Source organism: Aplidium turbinatum, chromosome 17 (assembly GCF_918807975.1).
Source record: "Aplidium turbinatum chromosome 17, kaAplTurb1.1, whole genome shotgun sequence".
Classification (NCBI taxonomy): Eukaryota; Metazoa; Chordata; class Ascidiacea; order Aplousobranchia; family Polyclinidae; genus Aplidium; species Aplidium turbinatum.
The window spans coordinates 8,211,516-8,230,455 of NC_137488.1; the positions used below are offsets into that span (position 1 = coordinate 8,211,516).

Genomic DNA, 18,940 nt, shown 5'->3' on the forward strand with positions numbered 1-18,940 from the left:
CTGATTGTACAACTGCGGTATTAACAAAGTTTCTTGAAATATCAATCAGAAGCTTCAGAATTCACTATATGAGTATTTTTCATGATTTTTTTGACATTTGAAGTGATGTTCGCTTACTGAGGCATAACTTCCAACCATTTTGGGTGGGGGCCAAATATTTTTATTTTCTAAAAACTAGAAAGAATAAGCTTTCCAGGGATACCATTTTTATTGTTATCAGATAAAAAATATGTTTTGATGGGTTGGTTGTCCTTATCATGGAACTGCCCATATGTCCTATTTAATAATTTAGAAGGTACAGTAGTATATTCAAAATCAACTAAGGATGGAAGCTAAGCGTCTTTTTGTCTACATTTAATCACATGGGTTAAGTAGCTAATCTGTAGTATAAAACTGGTCATTCAACTCATGGCATTTGATGTGTTCAAAAGAATGTTTTTCTACAGATATTTCTTTAAATTCTTGTTGGATACTATTGTAGGACAAACATTTTTCTATACAAGAAATTGAATGACTTGACAACTGCAAAGAAAACAGAGATGTCTTTGCAAAATGCCGGCCAAGGAAATTTAGGTACCCTATTGCTTATTTCTACACAGACAGCAAAGTTTTATGTGTATTAAGATACTTTTTTGAATCATTTTATCATAGAAAAATTAACCACAATCTATTTGACATATATGTGGTACAAGTACTACAGTATCATACATTTTGAAGAGTTGATCAGTGATACAGAACTTAAAATAGTTAGTAGAAGGTTGCTCATAGCTTAAAGCTGAAGGTTTTTGTCTGACTCTCTTTAGGAGCTGTCGTCAGAATAAAATAAACTTAAGCATTTATAGTTAAAGAAGAAGAAAAAACGTAAATTTTGAATAATCAGAGTAATTCAAATTCACGAAGGAGCTTTAAGGCATCAACGAATTTTTTTTGGTGGCATAAGACTGGATCGAAAAGTTTAATAAAGATTGCTTACAATGCTGCAAGGTGGGATGCAGAGAGTCAGACTATAGCAGCGGTTCTCAACCGGTGGGCCATGGAAAAATTTTGAGGTGGGCCACAGACTTATTTAAAAAATTGCCAGAGTTAGTGAAAGATATAGTTTCATTTGCGTTTTAGCAACAATGAATGGTGCTGCTGTAACTTGCTGCAGAATTTTCAATCTAATTTTTTAAATTATAATTTTGGTGGCGTGATGTAATCAATGTCGTCTGTTGCATAATATATGAACGTTAATTTTAAGCAACTACAACAGTGTGATTTAGGGAGCCATTTGGCTCCATAAGAAAAAAATTTTAACTTAAAGGGAAAAATAGTTATGTTGAAAGGAACTGGGAAGAAACGTAAATTTAACTAAATGATCTATTGAAATGGTTAATTTATTTATAACTGAGCACATAGTTTTCGATCAACATTGAGTTTTTACAACACTTTAGCAGGTAATGGACCACTACTGAAAATTCTGCAGATCTGTTTTTTGTGAATTATTGCGGGAAGAAATTGACAATACTTCTGTCTTTCAAAGGAGTAATACGGCATAAATGCTGAGAACTACTGTAACTACAAGTTGGTCAATAACGTTCAGGAGCACGTTTCTCATTGATGCACGGTTCAATAATAATCTGTTTTGAAATAATTTGTGCTGTTTTTTTAAACCTATTTTGCATTTTTTTTCTTGCATAAACAATTAATGGGCCATAAGAATTTTTGTGCAACAGAAAATTGGCCACGAAAGAAAAAAGGTTGAGAATCACTGGACTAAAGCCTGTGGCTTCAAGCTATGATAAACCTTCTACTCCCTATTGTATAATTAGATGTGTATTCTACAATATATTTTTAGGAGAGTCACAATTATATTTGTCTTAATTCACTTTGTTTGAAATCCTAAGCCGGGCAACACTAAAAGGCGGAAACGCGGAAATAAGCCGGGCGTGAAATGGCGTATTGTCCGCAGAAGTAGCGCTTTAACACCGATGTAGAAAACGCAAAAATATATATATACCGTACTATTTTAGATTTCTAAACAGGAAAAACGCGGAAATGCGATTTTTAACAACAACTCAATACCGATTATTTTCTCATGTTGAAATATCATTAAAAGATATTGTTTAGAAGCAATTGTGAGGTCATTAAATACTTTGATTGTTTTAATTCTACAGTTACCTATTGGAGTAAATTTTGAAATTTAATGGAATTTATTGAAATAGGAAAAAGGCGGAAATGCGATTTTTAGCCATAACTCAATAGGCCTACCAAACATTTTCTTTGTTGAAATATCATTGAGTTATCGCTATGTTAAACAATATGGACGCCAAGATCGTATTTTCGCGTTTTCTTTATCTGCAAATAAATCGCTACTTCCGCGGACAATACGCCATTTCACGCCCAGCTTATTTCCGCCTTTTAGTGTTGCTCTCCAAAGCCACCATTTAATTATTAGGCTGTGGCTATATTTACACTATATAGTGTAATAATAGCTTCAATAGTGTTGCCAGATAAGGAATTCTGCCCTAATTTGAGAAAAGTTTCAAGTTGTTGAAAATAAAAACTTGTATTTTGGAATATTTTTTTTTAGTCCCATGGAAAGATCAAAACCCTAATTATATTCCTAACTCTTACCTTAACCTTTCCTAAATTTAAGCCTAACTCTGGCAACACTTGATTGTAACCATGACATTAAGTGTGGAAAAATAGCCACTTCCTATTTATTATGCAATTTGTTCCTTGTACTACTATGTAATTACCGGAATGGCCCGCTTCGGTGAGTCCGATTCGGTGAGTCCAATCCCTTAACGGGGGATTTTTTCAATTTTTTTTTTTAATTATTGAGTACCGTAGCCTAATTATCATTGCCGTTTTAGGGTTAGGGGTTAGAGGTTATGAACTCACCGAATAGTAGCAGACCCTGTAATTACAATGTATCTTGCAGACTTGTTGTACTGTGCTTTATATGGTGTACCATACCCCAGGTAGTATTTAGCTATGTTTTCTTGGCGTTTGTTCTCGGTTTATGGTTTCCTTTGGTAGTATTATATTTCATTTTCTTTCACTGTATTCATTATGTACGGTAATCCATCATGAAAGGCGAAAAAGCACTACTGTGCTAGTGTGCTTGCAACACCGTACGACGTACATTGTTCATCCGATGAGAGAGTGCGTAAGATTGTAGGCCGTAGCCCTAAAATAGCATATATATAATAAATAGGCCTACTTTTTATCGAGTCTGCACTCTCTTATTCAAACAGTTATACAAAAGCAAGTAGGTATTGCATTTTTAAAGCAATGCACTTCCCTTTCTAGGTTGTTATTTCAATACATTTAATTCGTCATAAAAAGTAGGTTTCCTTATCATCGATTCTCCATTCTTGGAGGCAGTACAGTACACTGACAACATGGAGAAAATCTCAGAATAACTCTTGAGATAGCCTACTCTTCACTTGTATGACTTTGTTTGTTCCTCCAGCCCTTACACTTCAACCTTTCTGTACATTTTGTATTCATATTTTTATCTCTGATTAGTGATTAGTTGCACTAAATCATGTTTCACCTTGTATCCTACTTCCTGGAAGGCAGCAATATATATATACTCTTCTTTGTAACAAGGTTCCTGCCACTCACTCTTCGGACAACAAACATGTGTATGTTCATTGATGTTAGTTTACCTGAAGGCTTTTTCTCCTTATAGATTTTTCTAGTCCTGAGTCTTCATTATATTTACCCTAATCTCCCTTAGGTTCATCTTCTTTCCAGTCGCTTGGTTAGCCAACATCATCTTGGGGTCAAATAATGAGAAAGACACATTTCTAGTGATGATTTTACAGCTGCATTTCTTTGCTGATGCCAACCCTAGTTATAAGCTGATAACCTAGTCTTTGCCCAAAGAAGAAATTCTTACTAGGCAGCAGGTTAAACAGTTGTTTGTCTTAATGTGCCGATCATTTGCTCATAGTCAGTGCTTTGGTAATTCAGACAGATTGAAAAGAAGCCTTATCTTTTGCTCACAGCTTGCAAGTGTGGTTTTAATGCACAGCACGCCTGTTCTTCCAATCCTAAATCACAGATCTCTAGGTAAATTTGCATAGCAGTTTATGTAACATTTTGTGGAGGCACTTTTCATGCGTTGTTTCTACAATACTCACAATACTTTTTTTTCTGATGCACTTTCTCATATGTTTTTGCAGATGAACTAAAAAAGACACAACAGCATTTATCCTTATTACGAGATCAATTTGTGAAGCTTCAACGAGACCATGCTGAATTGCAAAGAGTTCATTCCGCACTAAAAGCAACTCAAGATGGTTTTAAAGCTCAACCGGAAAGTGATAACAACGTGAATCAGAGCCTTGCCACTGGTCTATTACGACTCACACAAAGTCTTTATGGAAAGCAATTGTACAGGTGTGTAAGTTTGATGTTTGCGTGTCTAAAATTTGCATTTTATTGCATGATATGTGACTAAAAGCATTCACAAATTGCAGCAAGATTAGCCTGTGGGACTCAAAAAAATTCTATTCAATATGCTGCAAAGCAAAAGACATGTTAAAACATGGAATTGTGCTTTAGAGCTACTTGGAAAGCTTTAATTTGTAGTGATCTCATTTTCGGACATATTATATATTGCCTTTTTTAAAGTTATTTGTTTCTGAAGCCCTTAATCTCCTACAGATTTTGTTACACTGGAGTGTTGTGTCATTGACTTTTTGCTATTTTTAGTGATATTGAAATCAAGTTAAAGCACCAAACTCAGGCTGGTCATAAATTTGTGCTTGCATCACGAGGCGGATTGTGGAGTGCTGAATATTTGCAGACAGTACAAGTCCTTGATCTCACTAACCTTGATAGCCAGGTAAACAGTATTTTCTTGAATTTTTTATCTTAAAAATGTGCATTTTATGAATGAGTCTTCACTTCTTAGTTAAATTGCAACAAAGCTTTCTTTTCATGTCGTTTATCTACTTGAAAGTCTAATTGAAGCAATGAAAACTATTAATACTACAAAAAGTGCTCAAAATTAGGACTTAAGGATGTGATTGTGAAGTAATTTCCAAGAATAAACTGAAAACGCAGTGGATATTGCACAGTACACAAAAATCAAGTAATGTCACTTTGTGTATACTACACTAAAACTCATTTATGCAAGAAGGCCTTATAGTTAAATTGGTGAAAGTACTACTCTACTGTAGTCTGTATATATGATGTGAAATGCAATTTAGGAGGCTATTTACCAATTACAGATTCTGGATTCTAACGCATGGCTGTTTCAGAGCATTTGCCTAATTGGCCACGCAATTGCTCATCGATTACTATATATAATATATATATAAATGATAAAAAATATTTAAACATGATGGCATAAATGCTCCTTGCCTTCAAATCTAAACAAATGTGATTCTAAACAAATGTGATGCAATAATGTGATTTCTACCACAGTAGCATCAACTTGGTATAGAAATCAGTGGATGATGCAACATCCAACTTGATCTTGAAACTAATGGATGATGCAACATTCAAGCAACAACAGCCCTAGTGCATTATTTTATTGAGTTATGCCAGCATGTACTGTGAGTGAAAGGCACTTCACTCGTAAAAAGTAGTGTTGAGGTGAAATAAGCATGAATCTACCTTTTTTTGCATCTTTTTTAAAAAAAACCAATAAAACCCAAAAAAACCCGAGTTAAAAAAACCCGGGCGGGTTGGACTTTTTTAAAAAAACCTGGGTTTTTCTCAACCCTGTTTCTAATTAGCTTACACCTTTCGGTTCATTTGTATTTTAGTAATGTTCAGCTGTAATTTATTTTCTGAGCTTTTTTTTACGTATATATATATAAAATTTTGTCTGTTTTGAAAAACAGTAGTTAACTAGTTATCAAGCAAACATCACAGCAACAATTTGAATGCTCTTTCTTATTTGCGCAGTTCAATTGCTTTCACTCTTGTAATTTGACTGAGTTACGAAGTAGCAATGTCGCAATGCAGCCTACTACTTTTGCTGTCTTGTCTTAATAATAAGCTAATTTCTTGCTCCTTCATAGATCATTAAAGCTCAAGTTTAAAATTTCAGAATGACGTATCGTGAGTTTTATGACGTCACATTGACGTTATTATAAGAAATAAATCTGTGGTCTGTTTCTGTCAGATTAGACCCATTGAGAAATTTCAAAAGATCAATCAATCAATCAATGTTTTATTTGTCAGTAACAGGAACATAGGTACATGTTTGAAATATGCAATATACACAGTACAAAAGTTACACAAGTTCCCATACCGACAGGGAGACAACGAGACGACCATACGGTCTACTAGTCAATTGCCACCCTACGGAAATTACGGTTTTGCCATTTAAAATAAGCTTACAAGAGAAAAATAATAATTGAAACGTGCCCGCGCTTCAACAACAGCATACGCACAAAAAAAACATATTGATGATAACGTAGGCCAAAACACAAAATTCCATGAAGCAAGCAGAGAATAATAAAGTTTCCGAAGCAACTGACAAGTTGGTTTCCATAACATATCACTTACGATGCACTGTAGCTTTGTAAAATTAACGTTTTGATCTCTTTTTTGAAACAATGAAATGATAAGTTTTTTAGCCTACTTGGAACCTCTGACCAGAGCATTGGTCCCAATACCTGCATGGACTTCTTGTGATGTGTATAAATAAGTTGCCTGAAATTTAAGCAAAATCCTTTTTCACCACTAGTGGTGCTAAGTGCTGCTTCTTAATCTTCTTATTCCTCCCACATTTCTCAAAATGATGCCAAATATCCAAAAGTTGATTTTCACTTGTGAGCTACTAGTAAGGTATTGGATGAAAGTGTTTTCAGTTGAAATAAAGACTTCCACCGTCTGGATCATGGTTTAACAGGTCCTAAGTGGGTGATTTTGGCAAAAGTGGAAATATTTAGGACTCTTGAGTCAGGTCAGGGTATGCCATCATCTGAGAGCAAAATGGTTTTCACTTTCGGATTTCTCATTGTCAAAATCGTGGGAGTCAATGCAAGAAGATAAAAAAAATTGAAAATTTTTGTTTATTGAGCATGTCTAACAGCACACATTCTGTTGTTTGTAACACCACTTCTGCGAAGTGAACAGAAGAAGTATAATACACTACAAGATTCGTTTTCACTTGTTTATGTAGCAATTTGTAGCAGAAGGCTCATGACTAAGGCCATTTTTTTGTAACCTAAAAAACTCAAAATTAGGTGACTTTAATTTTGCGTAAAAGTAACCAAAAAGTAACTTTATTCAACGAAAACAAGAAAGTGAAAGAAATAGCAGCACTTTCAACATAAAAAAGAGTCTAAATTAGTTTCAATTTGTGCTCAAATTATAATTACACAGTTAAATTACACATGTTCTCTGGCAGGAAGTTTCTGTCAATCAAACACTTTAGCTGTTGCAGGGAAAACAAGTGGTTAAATATAGTTAACACAATTTGTTTTCAGGAATGCACGCAATACGAACAAGCATGGGCTCGTGCAAGCCTAAAATCCGTAACGCAGCAGTAAAAAATATATTAAAAGTCTTGGCATTACATAGAATGTAAATTCATAAGGGAATTAGTCAAAAAAGTATGCAAAATAAAGTGACCTAACAAATAAAAAGTAACCTAAAAGTACAAAAAGTGACTTTTGGTAACTTTATAACTTTTTAAACATTGACCTTACAACCATGAAATTTTTGGTTCTGCATTTCTTTTGTTAATTGGTACAACTAAAAAAAAGTAACTTTAGTGACAAAAATCGCCCTACTCATGACATTGTTGACACCGCATAACCAGTTTTTTTGTTATAAATAACAGGCTGGCGATGCGATCGTGAAATGGCTTTACACTGACATGATTGATCTGCAGAGTTCTAGCGATGATTTTATCATTCAGCTTATGAAGACCGCTAACAAATTTCGGTTGGAAGGACTGCAATCAAGGTACAGTAGCAATATTTTTGTAGAATACCGGGTATATACAAAATAGATTTGCTAACCTACAAACTTTTGTTTAAAGTAGTTCCATATACGGTGCAATACTTCTCCCAGATGCTTGAAAGGGGAGTCTTTAAGTATTAAATCTGTTTGTTGGCACCACATTTGTGCAATGGTTGCATGTTATGGTCAAGCTTTTTTAAAGGGTCACCACCAATGCTGGTACTTACTTTCATACACTTTAGTTGACATATGCTCGCTGATATCCATGCCACTCCATAATCTACATCACCTCTAAACACATCACCTTTACATCACCATAATCTACATCTACATACATCAACGATATCGCATGCTTTTTATCACATTTGTCATTATTCTTCATGAAACAGTTTAAGCTGTAGTCCGGATAGTTTTTCTAAACTAATTAAATCATATAAAGAAAACATGTCACTGCAGACAGCAAGGGTTATTTGTTTTAGTTTTTTTTGTAGATTAACGTAAGTTATATGCACTAGTAGCATGTAGGTTTGTGGTATTTTCATCTCCGCTTCATAATGTCGATTGCTTCACTGAATATACGATGTACATTGCGAAAGTCGCGTGTAAGCCCTTACTACGGTTCAGGTTGGGTGCATAGCTTTTTCTTCCTGCCTGATCTGATACAATGTTTGGTTATCTACTGTGTACATTGCGCATACAAACTAATGTAATGCATGTGCAAATAAAAATCTTCATGTCTTTCGATATGGGTAGGTGCATAACTACAACATAATACTGACAGGTTATAGTTTGTTTGCTTTTGTGCCATCCATTGTTGCCATTTTTTTCAAACTGACACAAACTTTTTATATGTACAACAGTATATATATTTACTTTTTTATGCACAGCAGGTTAATAAAATCAATTTATTTCACACCGGTTGGGTGCAAAATAGCGTCACGCAGGTTAAATTATATAAACTTTTAGTGTTCGCTACTGCCGTCTGCATTATAATCTTATAAAAAGCAAACTTATATACCAGAGCCGCATAAGATAAATTCAAAACCTTTGAGAGCCGCGGAATGGCCCGTTTCGGCGAGTTCGATTCGGCTAGTCCGATTCGGCGAGAGCCTTTTTCGGCGAGTGCCCTATTCGGCAAGTTTTTGAAATTTTTCAAAGGAAATTATCGGGTACCGTAGCCTAATTATAATTGTCGTTTTCACATCGTTTTAACGTCGCTAAACGTTGAAATCGTGCAGAAAGGAATAAAAATAAAATGTTTGAACGATTAAATTAAAATTCGTCAGTTCAGTTGTTTTTATTTCTGACCATCATATCAAAAACAATACACGTCAACATAGCAAAGGTAGAAGCGACAAAAGGCGAACGTTAAAACGTGCTTGTGAATTCGTCATGTCAGTTCAGTTGTTTTGATTTCTGATCATGATATCAAAAACAATACACGTCAACATAGCAAAGGTGTAGAAAAATGTAGAAGTGACAAAACACGAACATTAAAACGTGCTTGTGACCGAAGTAAGTTATTGAGTTGAAAGAAATTTGGCACGATCGCAATTATAATTAGGCTACGGTACCCGATAATTTCCTTTCAAAAATTTCAAAAACTCGCCGAATAGGGCACTCGCCGAAAAAGGCTCTCGCCAAATAGGGAACTCACCGAATCGGACTCGCCGAATGGTAGCAGACCCGAGAGCCGCCATACAAAACAAAATTGCATGCATGTGTTCGTTAGTCTAACGCAAACGTTGTGTCCGGCAAAAGCGAACGATGCTCCTTTCAAGCGTCGTTATGATGCTCTCGCTTCGGCTACAAAATTTTACAGTAAGACTGGCAATCACTCTGGTGTAAATTCAAAATACAGAACGGTAACTAAGGGAACAAACTGAGCCAAACTGTTCTCGTATTGTTTCGCAACGGTAGGCAACTGTATACACATAACGAACCGTGATGTGGCTATTTCCAGAGAACTAGAAAATAAGATTAGGGAAAAAAATGTATATTTTGATCTGTAGCCTTTTTTAAACACCACAGAATGTTGATATAGCTCTCAGTTTAAAATGACGAGAACTTTATAACAAAAAAGAAGTGAGTTACCAACTTTTTTGCAATAGTTCAGTTTATTTACTTTTTCTGTTGGCAAGTAAACAAAAATAGGCACAACACGATGAACAAAAATAATTAGCACAGCAAGGATGGCAGCGAAAGACCTAAAAGTCACCAAAGTCAGCGGCTACTCGAACATATTATCCACAAAACACAAAAATTAAAGAGCATAGTACAGTGAAATAACAAAAACGAAGTAACATAAAGACTATGTGCAAGGAGATAAGCAGATGATATGTTTTACTGTACAAATTTTTTAAGAAACATTAATATATTTAAATTTAAAAGTACTGTAAGATGTTTCGCTTATTTCTTTTGGTATTTGGTTCCACAGTAACACTCCATTGAAACAAAGCATTTTCTTACCAAAGTTTGATTTTATAGATGGTAATTAACTAATTATATACTTTGTTGGAACGTGCAGCCGTGCACCTTCAATCATGAATAGTCTTTTCTAAGTTTCAGAGTTTTAAAATATTTTTAATTTACTTGTAGATGCGAACAAGCAATACTTTCCGTGGTAACAGCGAAGAATTGCATTCGTTTTTATCAACTCGGTGAAGAATTAAATGCGAAATCCCTCAAAGATTATTGTTCCACTCTTGTGTCCATGCATTGGGTAAGTCATTTTTTGCTTGCCAACATCACATGATGGTTAATGCGCCTGTTTGAGGTAATGACTGAAAAACAAGGAAACAGCATGCTTGTTACGACTAAAAACTACCTCATCCTTCTATATTACTTTCCGGTGCAGCAATGCTAAAGCTGTTAGGGTCTTCACATTTTTTCATCAATTTTCGTGAAAAGAATCATTGTTTATGCAACCAAAGAATTTGATAAGTAATCGTTTATTATTTTCCTGTTCAACAATTATTAAAAAAGAATGTATTTCGTTTAGAATGGTAAACCGCAAAATCAGTTGTTTGATTTTCAGCGTAAATCGTCGAGCATGTCTGGTCTAGCAGTAGTAGAGTTGCCTCACGCTTACATTAAAAGCCATATGGTGTGTTATTAAACTGGATTTAAATCAGTGCAAGGTGAATGTTTGTTAAATGGTTTAATGCAACGGTGGGCAAACTACGGCTCGCGAGTCACATGCGGCTCTTCAACATAAATTTTGTGGCTCTTGTATTGAATCGTAATACAGTATTACAAAAAAATTAAGATTATATTTTATAAATGTGTTATCAGGCGAATCAACCAAGCAATGGCATACCTAAGGTATGGCAGGCATGGCTCGAGCCATGGGCGCCACGTTGATAAAGGGGCGAAAATCGGTTGGTAAAAATTAAAATTTGTTACTTACACTTTCTTTAAAATCTAATTGCACCCAAATACAATACAAAGATCAAAAAGGGTCTCTCTTTTACTGTAGCCCATTGTTAAACAATGGAATTGTGACGTTGGAAAGGCAACATTGTGCCTCTTCTGGCTCATTTTGCCTCTTCTGGCTCATTTTGCGTTCAGTCAGCAACAATTGGAAGTTTCATAAAGTCGCTAAGCAGAGATTAGTTAAGCTTAGAAGTAGCACCAGAACTTACTTATTCATTTTTATAAGAATTTACAACTTTGTAAAATCAAAACATCGTGCAACCTTGACAAATGAACACTTGGAAAAATTAATTCGCACAGCATTAACAACTTATCGTCTAAATTTTCAGAGATTACCGAATCAAGTACAAAACTGATATGGTTAGACAATCGTTGTGTTTTTATTGCGGTTATGTTATTTTGTATCAACTGATTTTGCGGCTCGCTGGTGTTTATGGTTTATCCGCAAGCGCCTCTTTCTTTGAAAACTTTGCCCACCTCTGTAATGTTTGGTTTCATTTTTTTGGTGTCCTTAAAATACTTCTAGAAATTATAGAATAAACCTAGTAACTTGTCAGTTGCACCGATATAAAGAAGTAAACGTATTGTTTACTGTAGTTGGTAGCTTTGTTTAGGTTATAATACCTTCTTTCTATACACTCCTGACATTGTGACTGACATATACGTTATACTACGTTTATGTGGATCATCACAAGCGTTTTCAATGCTGTTTGTTGCCGATATTTGCATAGTTGGTATTAAATATTTGCCACTGAGTTGCCCATTGTGTGAAATTAAAGTTATGTTCATGCGTAGTGCTGTGCAGAGTGGAATTTTTGCATTGCAACCATTTCCTCAGCCGTGCCTTAGCTGATAGTGATACATTTGTGCACTACAGTTACAGTATACTCGTATACTACTGTATATACAGTTATACACTTATACAGTTACACACTACACAGGCTATTAAATTTGAAGACCGAAACAGCTGCTGTGTCTAATATTATCTGTGTCTAGGTTTTCTATGCGTTAAAACCTAAACTTAAGTAAACCCAAATATAAAAATATAATTAACAAATTAGTTTTTATTTAGGCTATTTTTTATTTTTTCATTAACACAAATGTCAATTACTTCCAATCTAGAACGATTTGACCGCGGAAGATTTTGCTACGATGGAGGCTCCTATTCTCTGCGCCATGTTCAAAAGCAAGTCCTCCTTTCCTCTGCATCGAGCCATCAAAGCGCAGCGGGAAGACGTTGTTTTCCTGTACCTCATTGAGAACACCTCACAGGTACATAGATAGTTAGTATTACATAGATACCATAGCATGGTACGTTCTGGCGTAGTGGGATGCATGATGTGAAGAAATTTGTAGCGAAAGAGACATCGGCATACCTTAATACTTGGCTGTGCAGACTAAGGTTGTTTTGCTTATCTGTTGATTGAGAATATTAGCATTCCACAACTAGGTTGGCATGAACTTACATGATGCGGCTGATAACATGGACTTCGATAAATATAGCATTTAATAAATGCATGAATTTCATGATGTATCGATTCGTACTTCTCACTACTTATCTTTGCCTGCGATCATTTTTACGGGTTTTTACATTTTTTTGCGCTGTTTAATGAAAACTAACAATTTAGCCACCCTCAGCTTACACAAGTTTGTGTATGCTGCGTGCAGCATTTAACTTATGAAACCAGGCGAGAGGTAGAAGGTTTCGTGTGGGATGTGCATCACTAGTTCAACTTCCGCATGTGAACAGTCGGTAGGCCTACTCACGTGAAAGTTCTGTGTGCGTTGTGTGGTGTGCACAATTTCGTTGCAACCTTTAGTTTTAAGATTTGTAGAAACCGATTGAAAACAGCTGATGGTATTCTTGACTGCAATTTACTGCTGATTACTTAGTTGATGGTTCTGTAATTACGTAATTTCTGTACTAATTGAATATTATTTAGAAAGTACGCCTAGACAATTGTATAGCCAAATAAACCTGATGCTGCCGATAATGACTGTCCCTAAGTAAAATTCTTGCATCTCTGCAGTTGAAATTATATCCTATTTCCAAGCGAAATTTTTACTCAGAAAAGCATTGCTAAAAAATATTAAGTAGCATCGAGTTATCGCTTTCTAGGACTCATCGAGCATAAACCTCAGTTGGTTTCGAGTACCTCTTCAATTGTTTTTATGTTCGTCAGTTATTTAATGTTGTAAATTTCATTGGCATAAAAGGTTGAATAATGCAGAGGCTGCAGAGAATGCATCAATAAAGCGCAAATTTAACCGCACTTCGACACTTTGTGATTCCAGTTGCCACAAAAGCTCAACGAAGTCGATGAGAACGGAAATTGGCCTTTACAACTCGCTCTTTCAACACAGCAAAAATCCCTCGCTGAGACACTCGTATCTCATGGTGTGGATGTGAACGGCTGCGACAAAAATTCCCAAACGCATTTGCATCGAGCCCTTGAAGCAGGTATTCAAATAACAATGCAATAAGCTTAAAGTTCTTGACCCACGTTGTACTCTTATTTATTGACTTACTACACTTTTGTGAATACGCGGTTGCTTAGTTCAGTTCAGATTATAGAGAACTTACCAATCAAAGTAGTTTAAACTTTGTAACACCACTGTGACATTTTCGTTTATTAGCTGATCTTAAACAAAATGCCTTTGATGGTTGTTGAAACGTTTAGCTGACGAAATTTCAGGCAAAAATCTGTCGCAAAAAAACAAAAACAAAAAACGATACACTGCAGTGTCTTTTAAGGTCGCATTAAATTGTCAACTATTTTTTACGACTCTTGGTTATGATTAATTAACATCTTAAATACACTTCGCCGGATCTATAAGACTATAAATTATACCAACTCAGCAAACATCACAGGTCAGCTTACACAAGGAAAACTATCAAATTTGGTGTATCCATTAATTTTTTGGCCGGCTAACTTTGATACTAGCCTGTCGCTTGTAGAAGAACAATGGTTTAATTAGGCACATGGCATTTCACGCAACGAAACCTCCTTCACGAATTATTGCGTAGTAAAAAATGTGTCTTGTGATTGTAATTGCTTCTTTGTACATTGGTTCTTTTTACATTAGTTTAACGTCTGCAAACGTTAAATGAATGTAAAAAGGACCAATTTTGGTAACATTTCATACCGGAAAAGAAAATTGCATTCATTTCGTAACATGGTTGGTTTTGAATCTTTATCCTCGGACTGACAAAGCCTTGATAGGTTACTCCTGGTAGTTTCCCATACTTGTAGAGGCTTTTGACACAGGGTCGGTTACCGAAATTGACAGTGTGAAGTTTTGCACCCCCGAGAGCGGAACGAGCGCCGCGTGATCTTAAGTTGGGCGCTTAACCACTGAGCCAACCGGGTTAAGATTCTCCAAAACAATATGTGCTTTAAATTCCGATTGCATGCCACATGAGGTCTAAAACCGCCGTTGAAGTTACACTTTAACAACTAAACAACATTTCCATTGAATCTTGTGTCAAGGTGACGAGTTTGCTGCTCAATTCCTCATCAACAACAACGCGTCGGTGAATGTACTCACCCGTGACGAAGGGACATCCCCTCTTCACGAAGCTGCGTCTGCTCAGTATAGTGGGGACAATAAGAAAGACATGGAGGTTTGTTTGTTGCATCTTGTTTTTTTATGCTGTGCATCATATACCCATGTTGATATGATGTAAAAATTGGTTTGTTTGCTGATAATGCTAATAGTCTTCTCTTTGCTGTGCAGAGTGTGACGCGAATCACGTCACTGCTTTTGAAGAAAGGCGCCAATCCGAATCTGACCAACTCGCTGGGACGCACAGCGCTCCACGTAGCCATCCTTTCACAGAATATACCGGTTTTCAAGTTGCTTTTAGAATCACCTCTGTACGTTTGCTCTGCGTGTGCACGATTGATTTTTATTTCGAACAGTATGACATTGCAGTACACTTCATATCTAGACCCAACATTGCCGAAAACACTTTACGTAGAAGGTCTAAAGTGGCCAGATTCGGAAGATATGAAAATGCAATTACGTTGGAAGTCAAAGTTTATCGATTTGAAAAGTGACTTGGGTTTAATAAAAATGATGAAATGTTAGGCATGCTGCAATGCAGTGCAGAAGAGAAAGTATTGATTTATTTGTCAAAAGTATTAGCAATTTTAATCGCCTTTATTTATCTAAAAATATTAGCAATGACAGGCCCATCAAACAACACCATACATAAGGGTCTGCTACTATTCGGTGAGTCCGATTTGGTGAGTTCCTAACCTCTAACCCCTAACCCTAAAACGGCAATGATAATTAGGCTACGGTACCCGATAATTAAAAAAAAATTGAAAAAATCCCCCGTTAAGGGATCGGACTCACCGAAACGGGCCATTCCGATACATAACATGGTTGGAATTTTTCAAGGCAGCCCTGCAAGCAATTTAATGTGAAAGTAAATTCAAAAGCTTGCTGTAAGATAACCAATGATTACTTTTTTCAAATTGGAGTCGAGGACAAGTTCACTATAGTTGCGATGCTGAATAAACCTTTTGTTAAAGTTGACGAAAAAACTAAGCGAGTAAAGAATGTCTTGTTGTAATAAGTTCTTCAGTCGGTTTTATAATAAACCGTGACTTGCCTGCTGTAGATTGTGATGTTCTTAATGTTTTTTAACACAAAGCTGGGTCACCACTATGTCAGCGAGTCTACTCCATAAGTTTATTTTTACGTTGTATATTTGTTGATAAAACTGCAAACCTATTCTGTGTGTGTTAACCTCAACGCTCTATTGCAACGTCAATAGTCTTCTTGTGGTTCGTTTTTGCTAATGAACTTTTGTTGAACAGAACTGACCTTGAAATCCGTACACGCGAGGGCTTTGTTGCCTTGTGGCTGGCTCTGCAACAGTTATCATCACAACGGCTGGCAAACGGTGCGGACACAGCTTACTTTTCATCATCCATGTACAATGACCACTGCATGGCTGCCCTGTTGATTAAGAAAGGTTGCAATGTCGACGCGACTGATTTGAAAACAGGTACGATAATTAGGTTTTCTGAACTGTTGTTTTCGAAATTTCTGTAAAGTGGAAAACGATGCTTTTTTCTGTCGTTATAAACAAGTTTTCAACGTAAATGCTCATCAAATGTTTTCAATTATTATTATTCGTTTTCATGTTTTCTTTAAGTCTTCTGAGACCACGTCAGCATATTGACATCACTTTTGATTCAAACATCTGTTTATTTCTATTTTAAAGCGATTATGTCTCCTTTTCCCGCTCATTGTCTTGCTGCTGGTGGTAGGTAAATCGCATATTTAAGCTATTGCTTTCGTTTTCACCTCGTGAAAATCAATGGCGAAAAACCTATTGCATTACACAGGAGACAGTTTGCTGCAATTGTGCATTCGTGAACGGAACGAAGCTGGAGCTTTATTTCTGGCTCGCCACAACGCCAACTTCAACCACCTCAACTTATCGGTTTGTCATGACGATTTTTACGACTCCTGGCTGTCAAAACTTTCCCTTGTTACTTACCATGTAAAAACATCAACGTAAAAAAACATTTGAAACGATGTAAAAAGGCAATTTCTTAACTTGGCTTGTATCTTGCATGATCACACTCACTTAGGGCCCAGTTAAATCTCGACTCAGGGCCCAGGTAAATCTCGACTCAAGGCTCAGTTAAATCTCGACTCAAGGCCCAGTTAAATCTCGACTGAGTTTACGTCAGAGACTAATCTTGGTCTGTTTTGATCGAGTGGGTTTTCTAAAAAGTCGCTTTTTCTACTTTATACTCGTACAAATATATTTTTTTTCACCCGTGTCACTTTAGTCTTGTGTAGCTTATTAAAATAGATTGTGTGTAAAATAAATTTCCTTTGAATAAGCTGTATGTAATACTGAACTGGCTTGCGTAAAAATATATTTATTTGCATGCAGCTCATTTCATAAGTCATTTGCATCAAGCATTGTTGTGGCTTTAACACTTCACAGAAGATTCTTCTTCTTATTGTGTTAGCGACGATGAACTCGTTTTCTTTTTATGTCTACTTTTCTAAAGTTTAATGCCACGTTTATACATCTTAAATAACTGATTCGTTTACTTGTACAGGGAATATCTTGTCTTCATACTTCATGCGAGTATGGTCTTGTAGCCCTCACGGAATATCTACTTAGCAATGGTGAGTTCAATTGAAAGTTTATTGTGTTTCTTGCCTTTTACAATTGCAATAGATGCAGAAACAGGAGTCAAATATGTTGTATTTTATCAGCCGCTGAATCGTAGTGCTTAAGATTTGGCTTGGATTTGGATCACCAAGCTTTTGATTGGAAGGGAATTCTTTTAAAATTAATCGCAAAAAGAGATAATGAGTTGGCTGCGATAGTTATTTCAACCAGCAATCATTGAATATTGGGCCTCAGCAAAAAAGAGTTGAGAAACACTGATGTCTTAAGTCTGACGTCACATTTACGTTTATACGTCACTTCTACGTATGAAAGGTTGTAATGTTTGTTTTAATCCAAGGTGCTGATCCCAATGCAAGGACCAGGAAGAGCATAGGTCCGGTGCCAAATGCAGCCAACGGTGATGCTGCTTTGCCCAGTGCTTCCATCCAAGAAGATGCTGACGTCTACGATGAGACTCCTCTTCATATTGCCATAAGATGCCAACATCATGATGTTGTACAGGCGTTTCTGGAGCATCGATGTGAGTTGTGTCTTCACGGACATGGTGGTGAATAGAGATCCTGCAATGCTTATAAGTGCCTAGAATACTGTTAAAATTGATTGTTTAAAAGTAATTCGGATACTTTCTTTCGTTGAGAGTTTTTGTTTTTTGTTATGCGTTTTTAAACGACGTATTACTAAACCTTAATATCAGTTTGAAATTTTGTCACGTTTTCCAATGATTTTTTGCCAATTTCTAATCTAACTCTTCAAGAGTTTAATGGCGTCGACCAACTTTCAGCGAACATTCTTCATTCGAACAAAGACTCGTCGCAAACAACAGTAACCCCTGACTTCAATCTGCGCGACAGCAAAGACAGGACTGTCCTTGCACTTGCGATATGGTCGGGATTTTATAAAGTTGCTGCCCACTTGTTGAGCTCTGGTGCGGACATCAATTACAGGTGAAGCTGGAACCTGCTTAGTGATGATTGTGTTTGATGAAACTCTCAAGAGAGGGCATTCAGAGGATGAGGACATTTGGTGCAGTTTATGCGTCTCATCAGTTTTGAAAAAAACTGTAACATCAAATGAGTTGACCATATTCAAGCTTCATGAGTCATAATGCTTTTGTGTTTTTGGTTCTATACTTTTCGTCATTAGCCAAGCAAATCCAGCCACAATACATTTTCAACATCGTAAATCTGTCTTGCAGAGCGCAGAATGGCAAGACGCTGCTTCACACTGCCATCGAAAACGAAGACATTTCATCGGCACTCTTCTTACTGGAGCACCAGGCCAGCATCAATATCAAGTATATGCCGATTTTTAACACTATTTCCAGCTTTCAGAAATGCTCTCTTCACTATTTCGTACACTAAAAAGTGATGTTGAAGAGAGGCCAAGTCTTCGATTTGTGATTTGTTAATG

At 36.2% G+C, this 18,940-nt stretch overlaps 1 protein-coding gene across 1 annotated transcript in view; it reads left to right on the plus strand.

Annotated features, from left to right (window-relative positions):
• Positions 1-447: 447 nt before the first annotated feature.
• The window catches only part of LOC145786973 (ankyrin repeat and FYVE domain-containing protein 1-like), a 28,162-nt gene continuing 9,669 nt past the window's right edge, over positions 448-18,940 (plus strand). Inside the window, exons 1-15 of the mRNA XM_082598724.1 lie at positions 448-573; positions 4,179-4,395; positions 4,711-4,843; positions 7,802-7,926; positions 10,522-10,645; positions 12,481-12,630; positions 13,654-13,819; positions 14,850-14,983; positions 15,097-15,236; positions 16,188-16,378; positions 16,722-16,819; positions 17,454-17,523; positions 17,868-18,050; positions 18,312-18,474; positions 18,726-18,824. Coding sequence (XP_082454850.1) covers positions 540-573; positions 4,179-4,395; positions 4,711-4,843; positions 7,802-7,926; positions 10,522-10,645; positions 12,481-12,630; positions 13,654-13,819; positions 14,850-14,983; positions 15,097-15,236; positions 16,188-16,378; positions 16,722-16,819; positions 17,454-17,523; positions 17,868-18,050; positions 18,312-18,474; positions 18,726-18,824 — 2,027 coding nt within the window. The 5' untranslated portion in view covers positions 448-539. The remainder of the gene's footprint in view (positions 574-4,178; positions 4,396-4,710; positions 4,844-7,801; positions 7,927-10,521; positions 10,646-12,480; positions 12,631-13,653; positions 13,820-14,849; positions 14,984-15,096; positions 15,237-16,187; positions 16,379-16,721; positions 16,820-17,453; positions 17,524-17,867; positions 18,051-18,311; positions 18,475-18,725; positions 18,825-18,940) is intronic.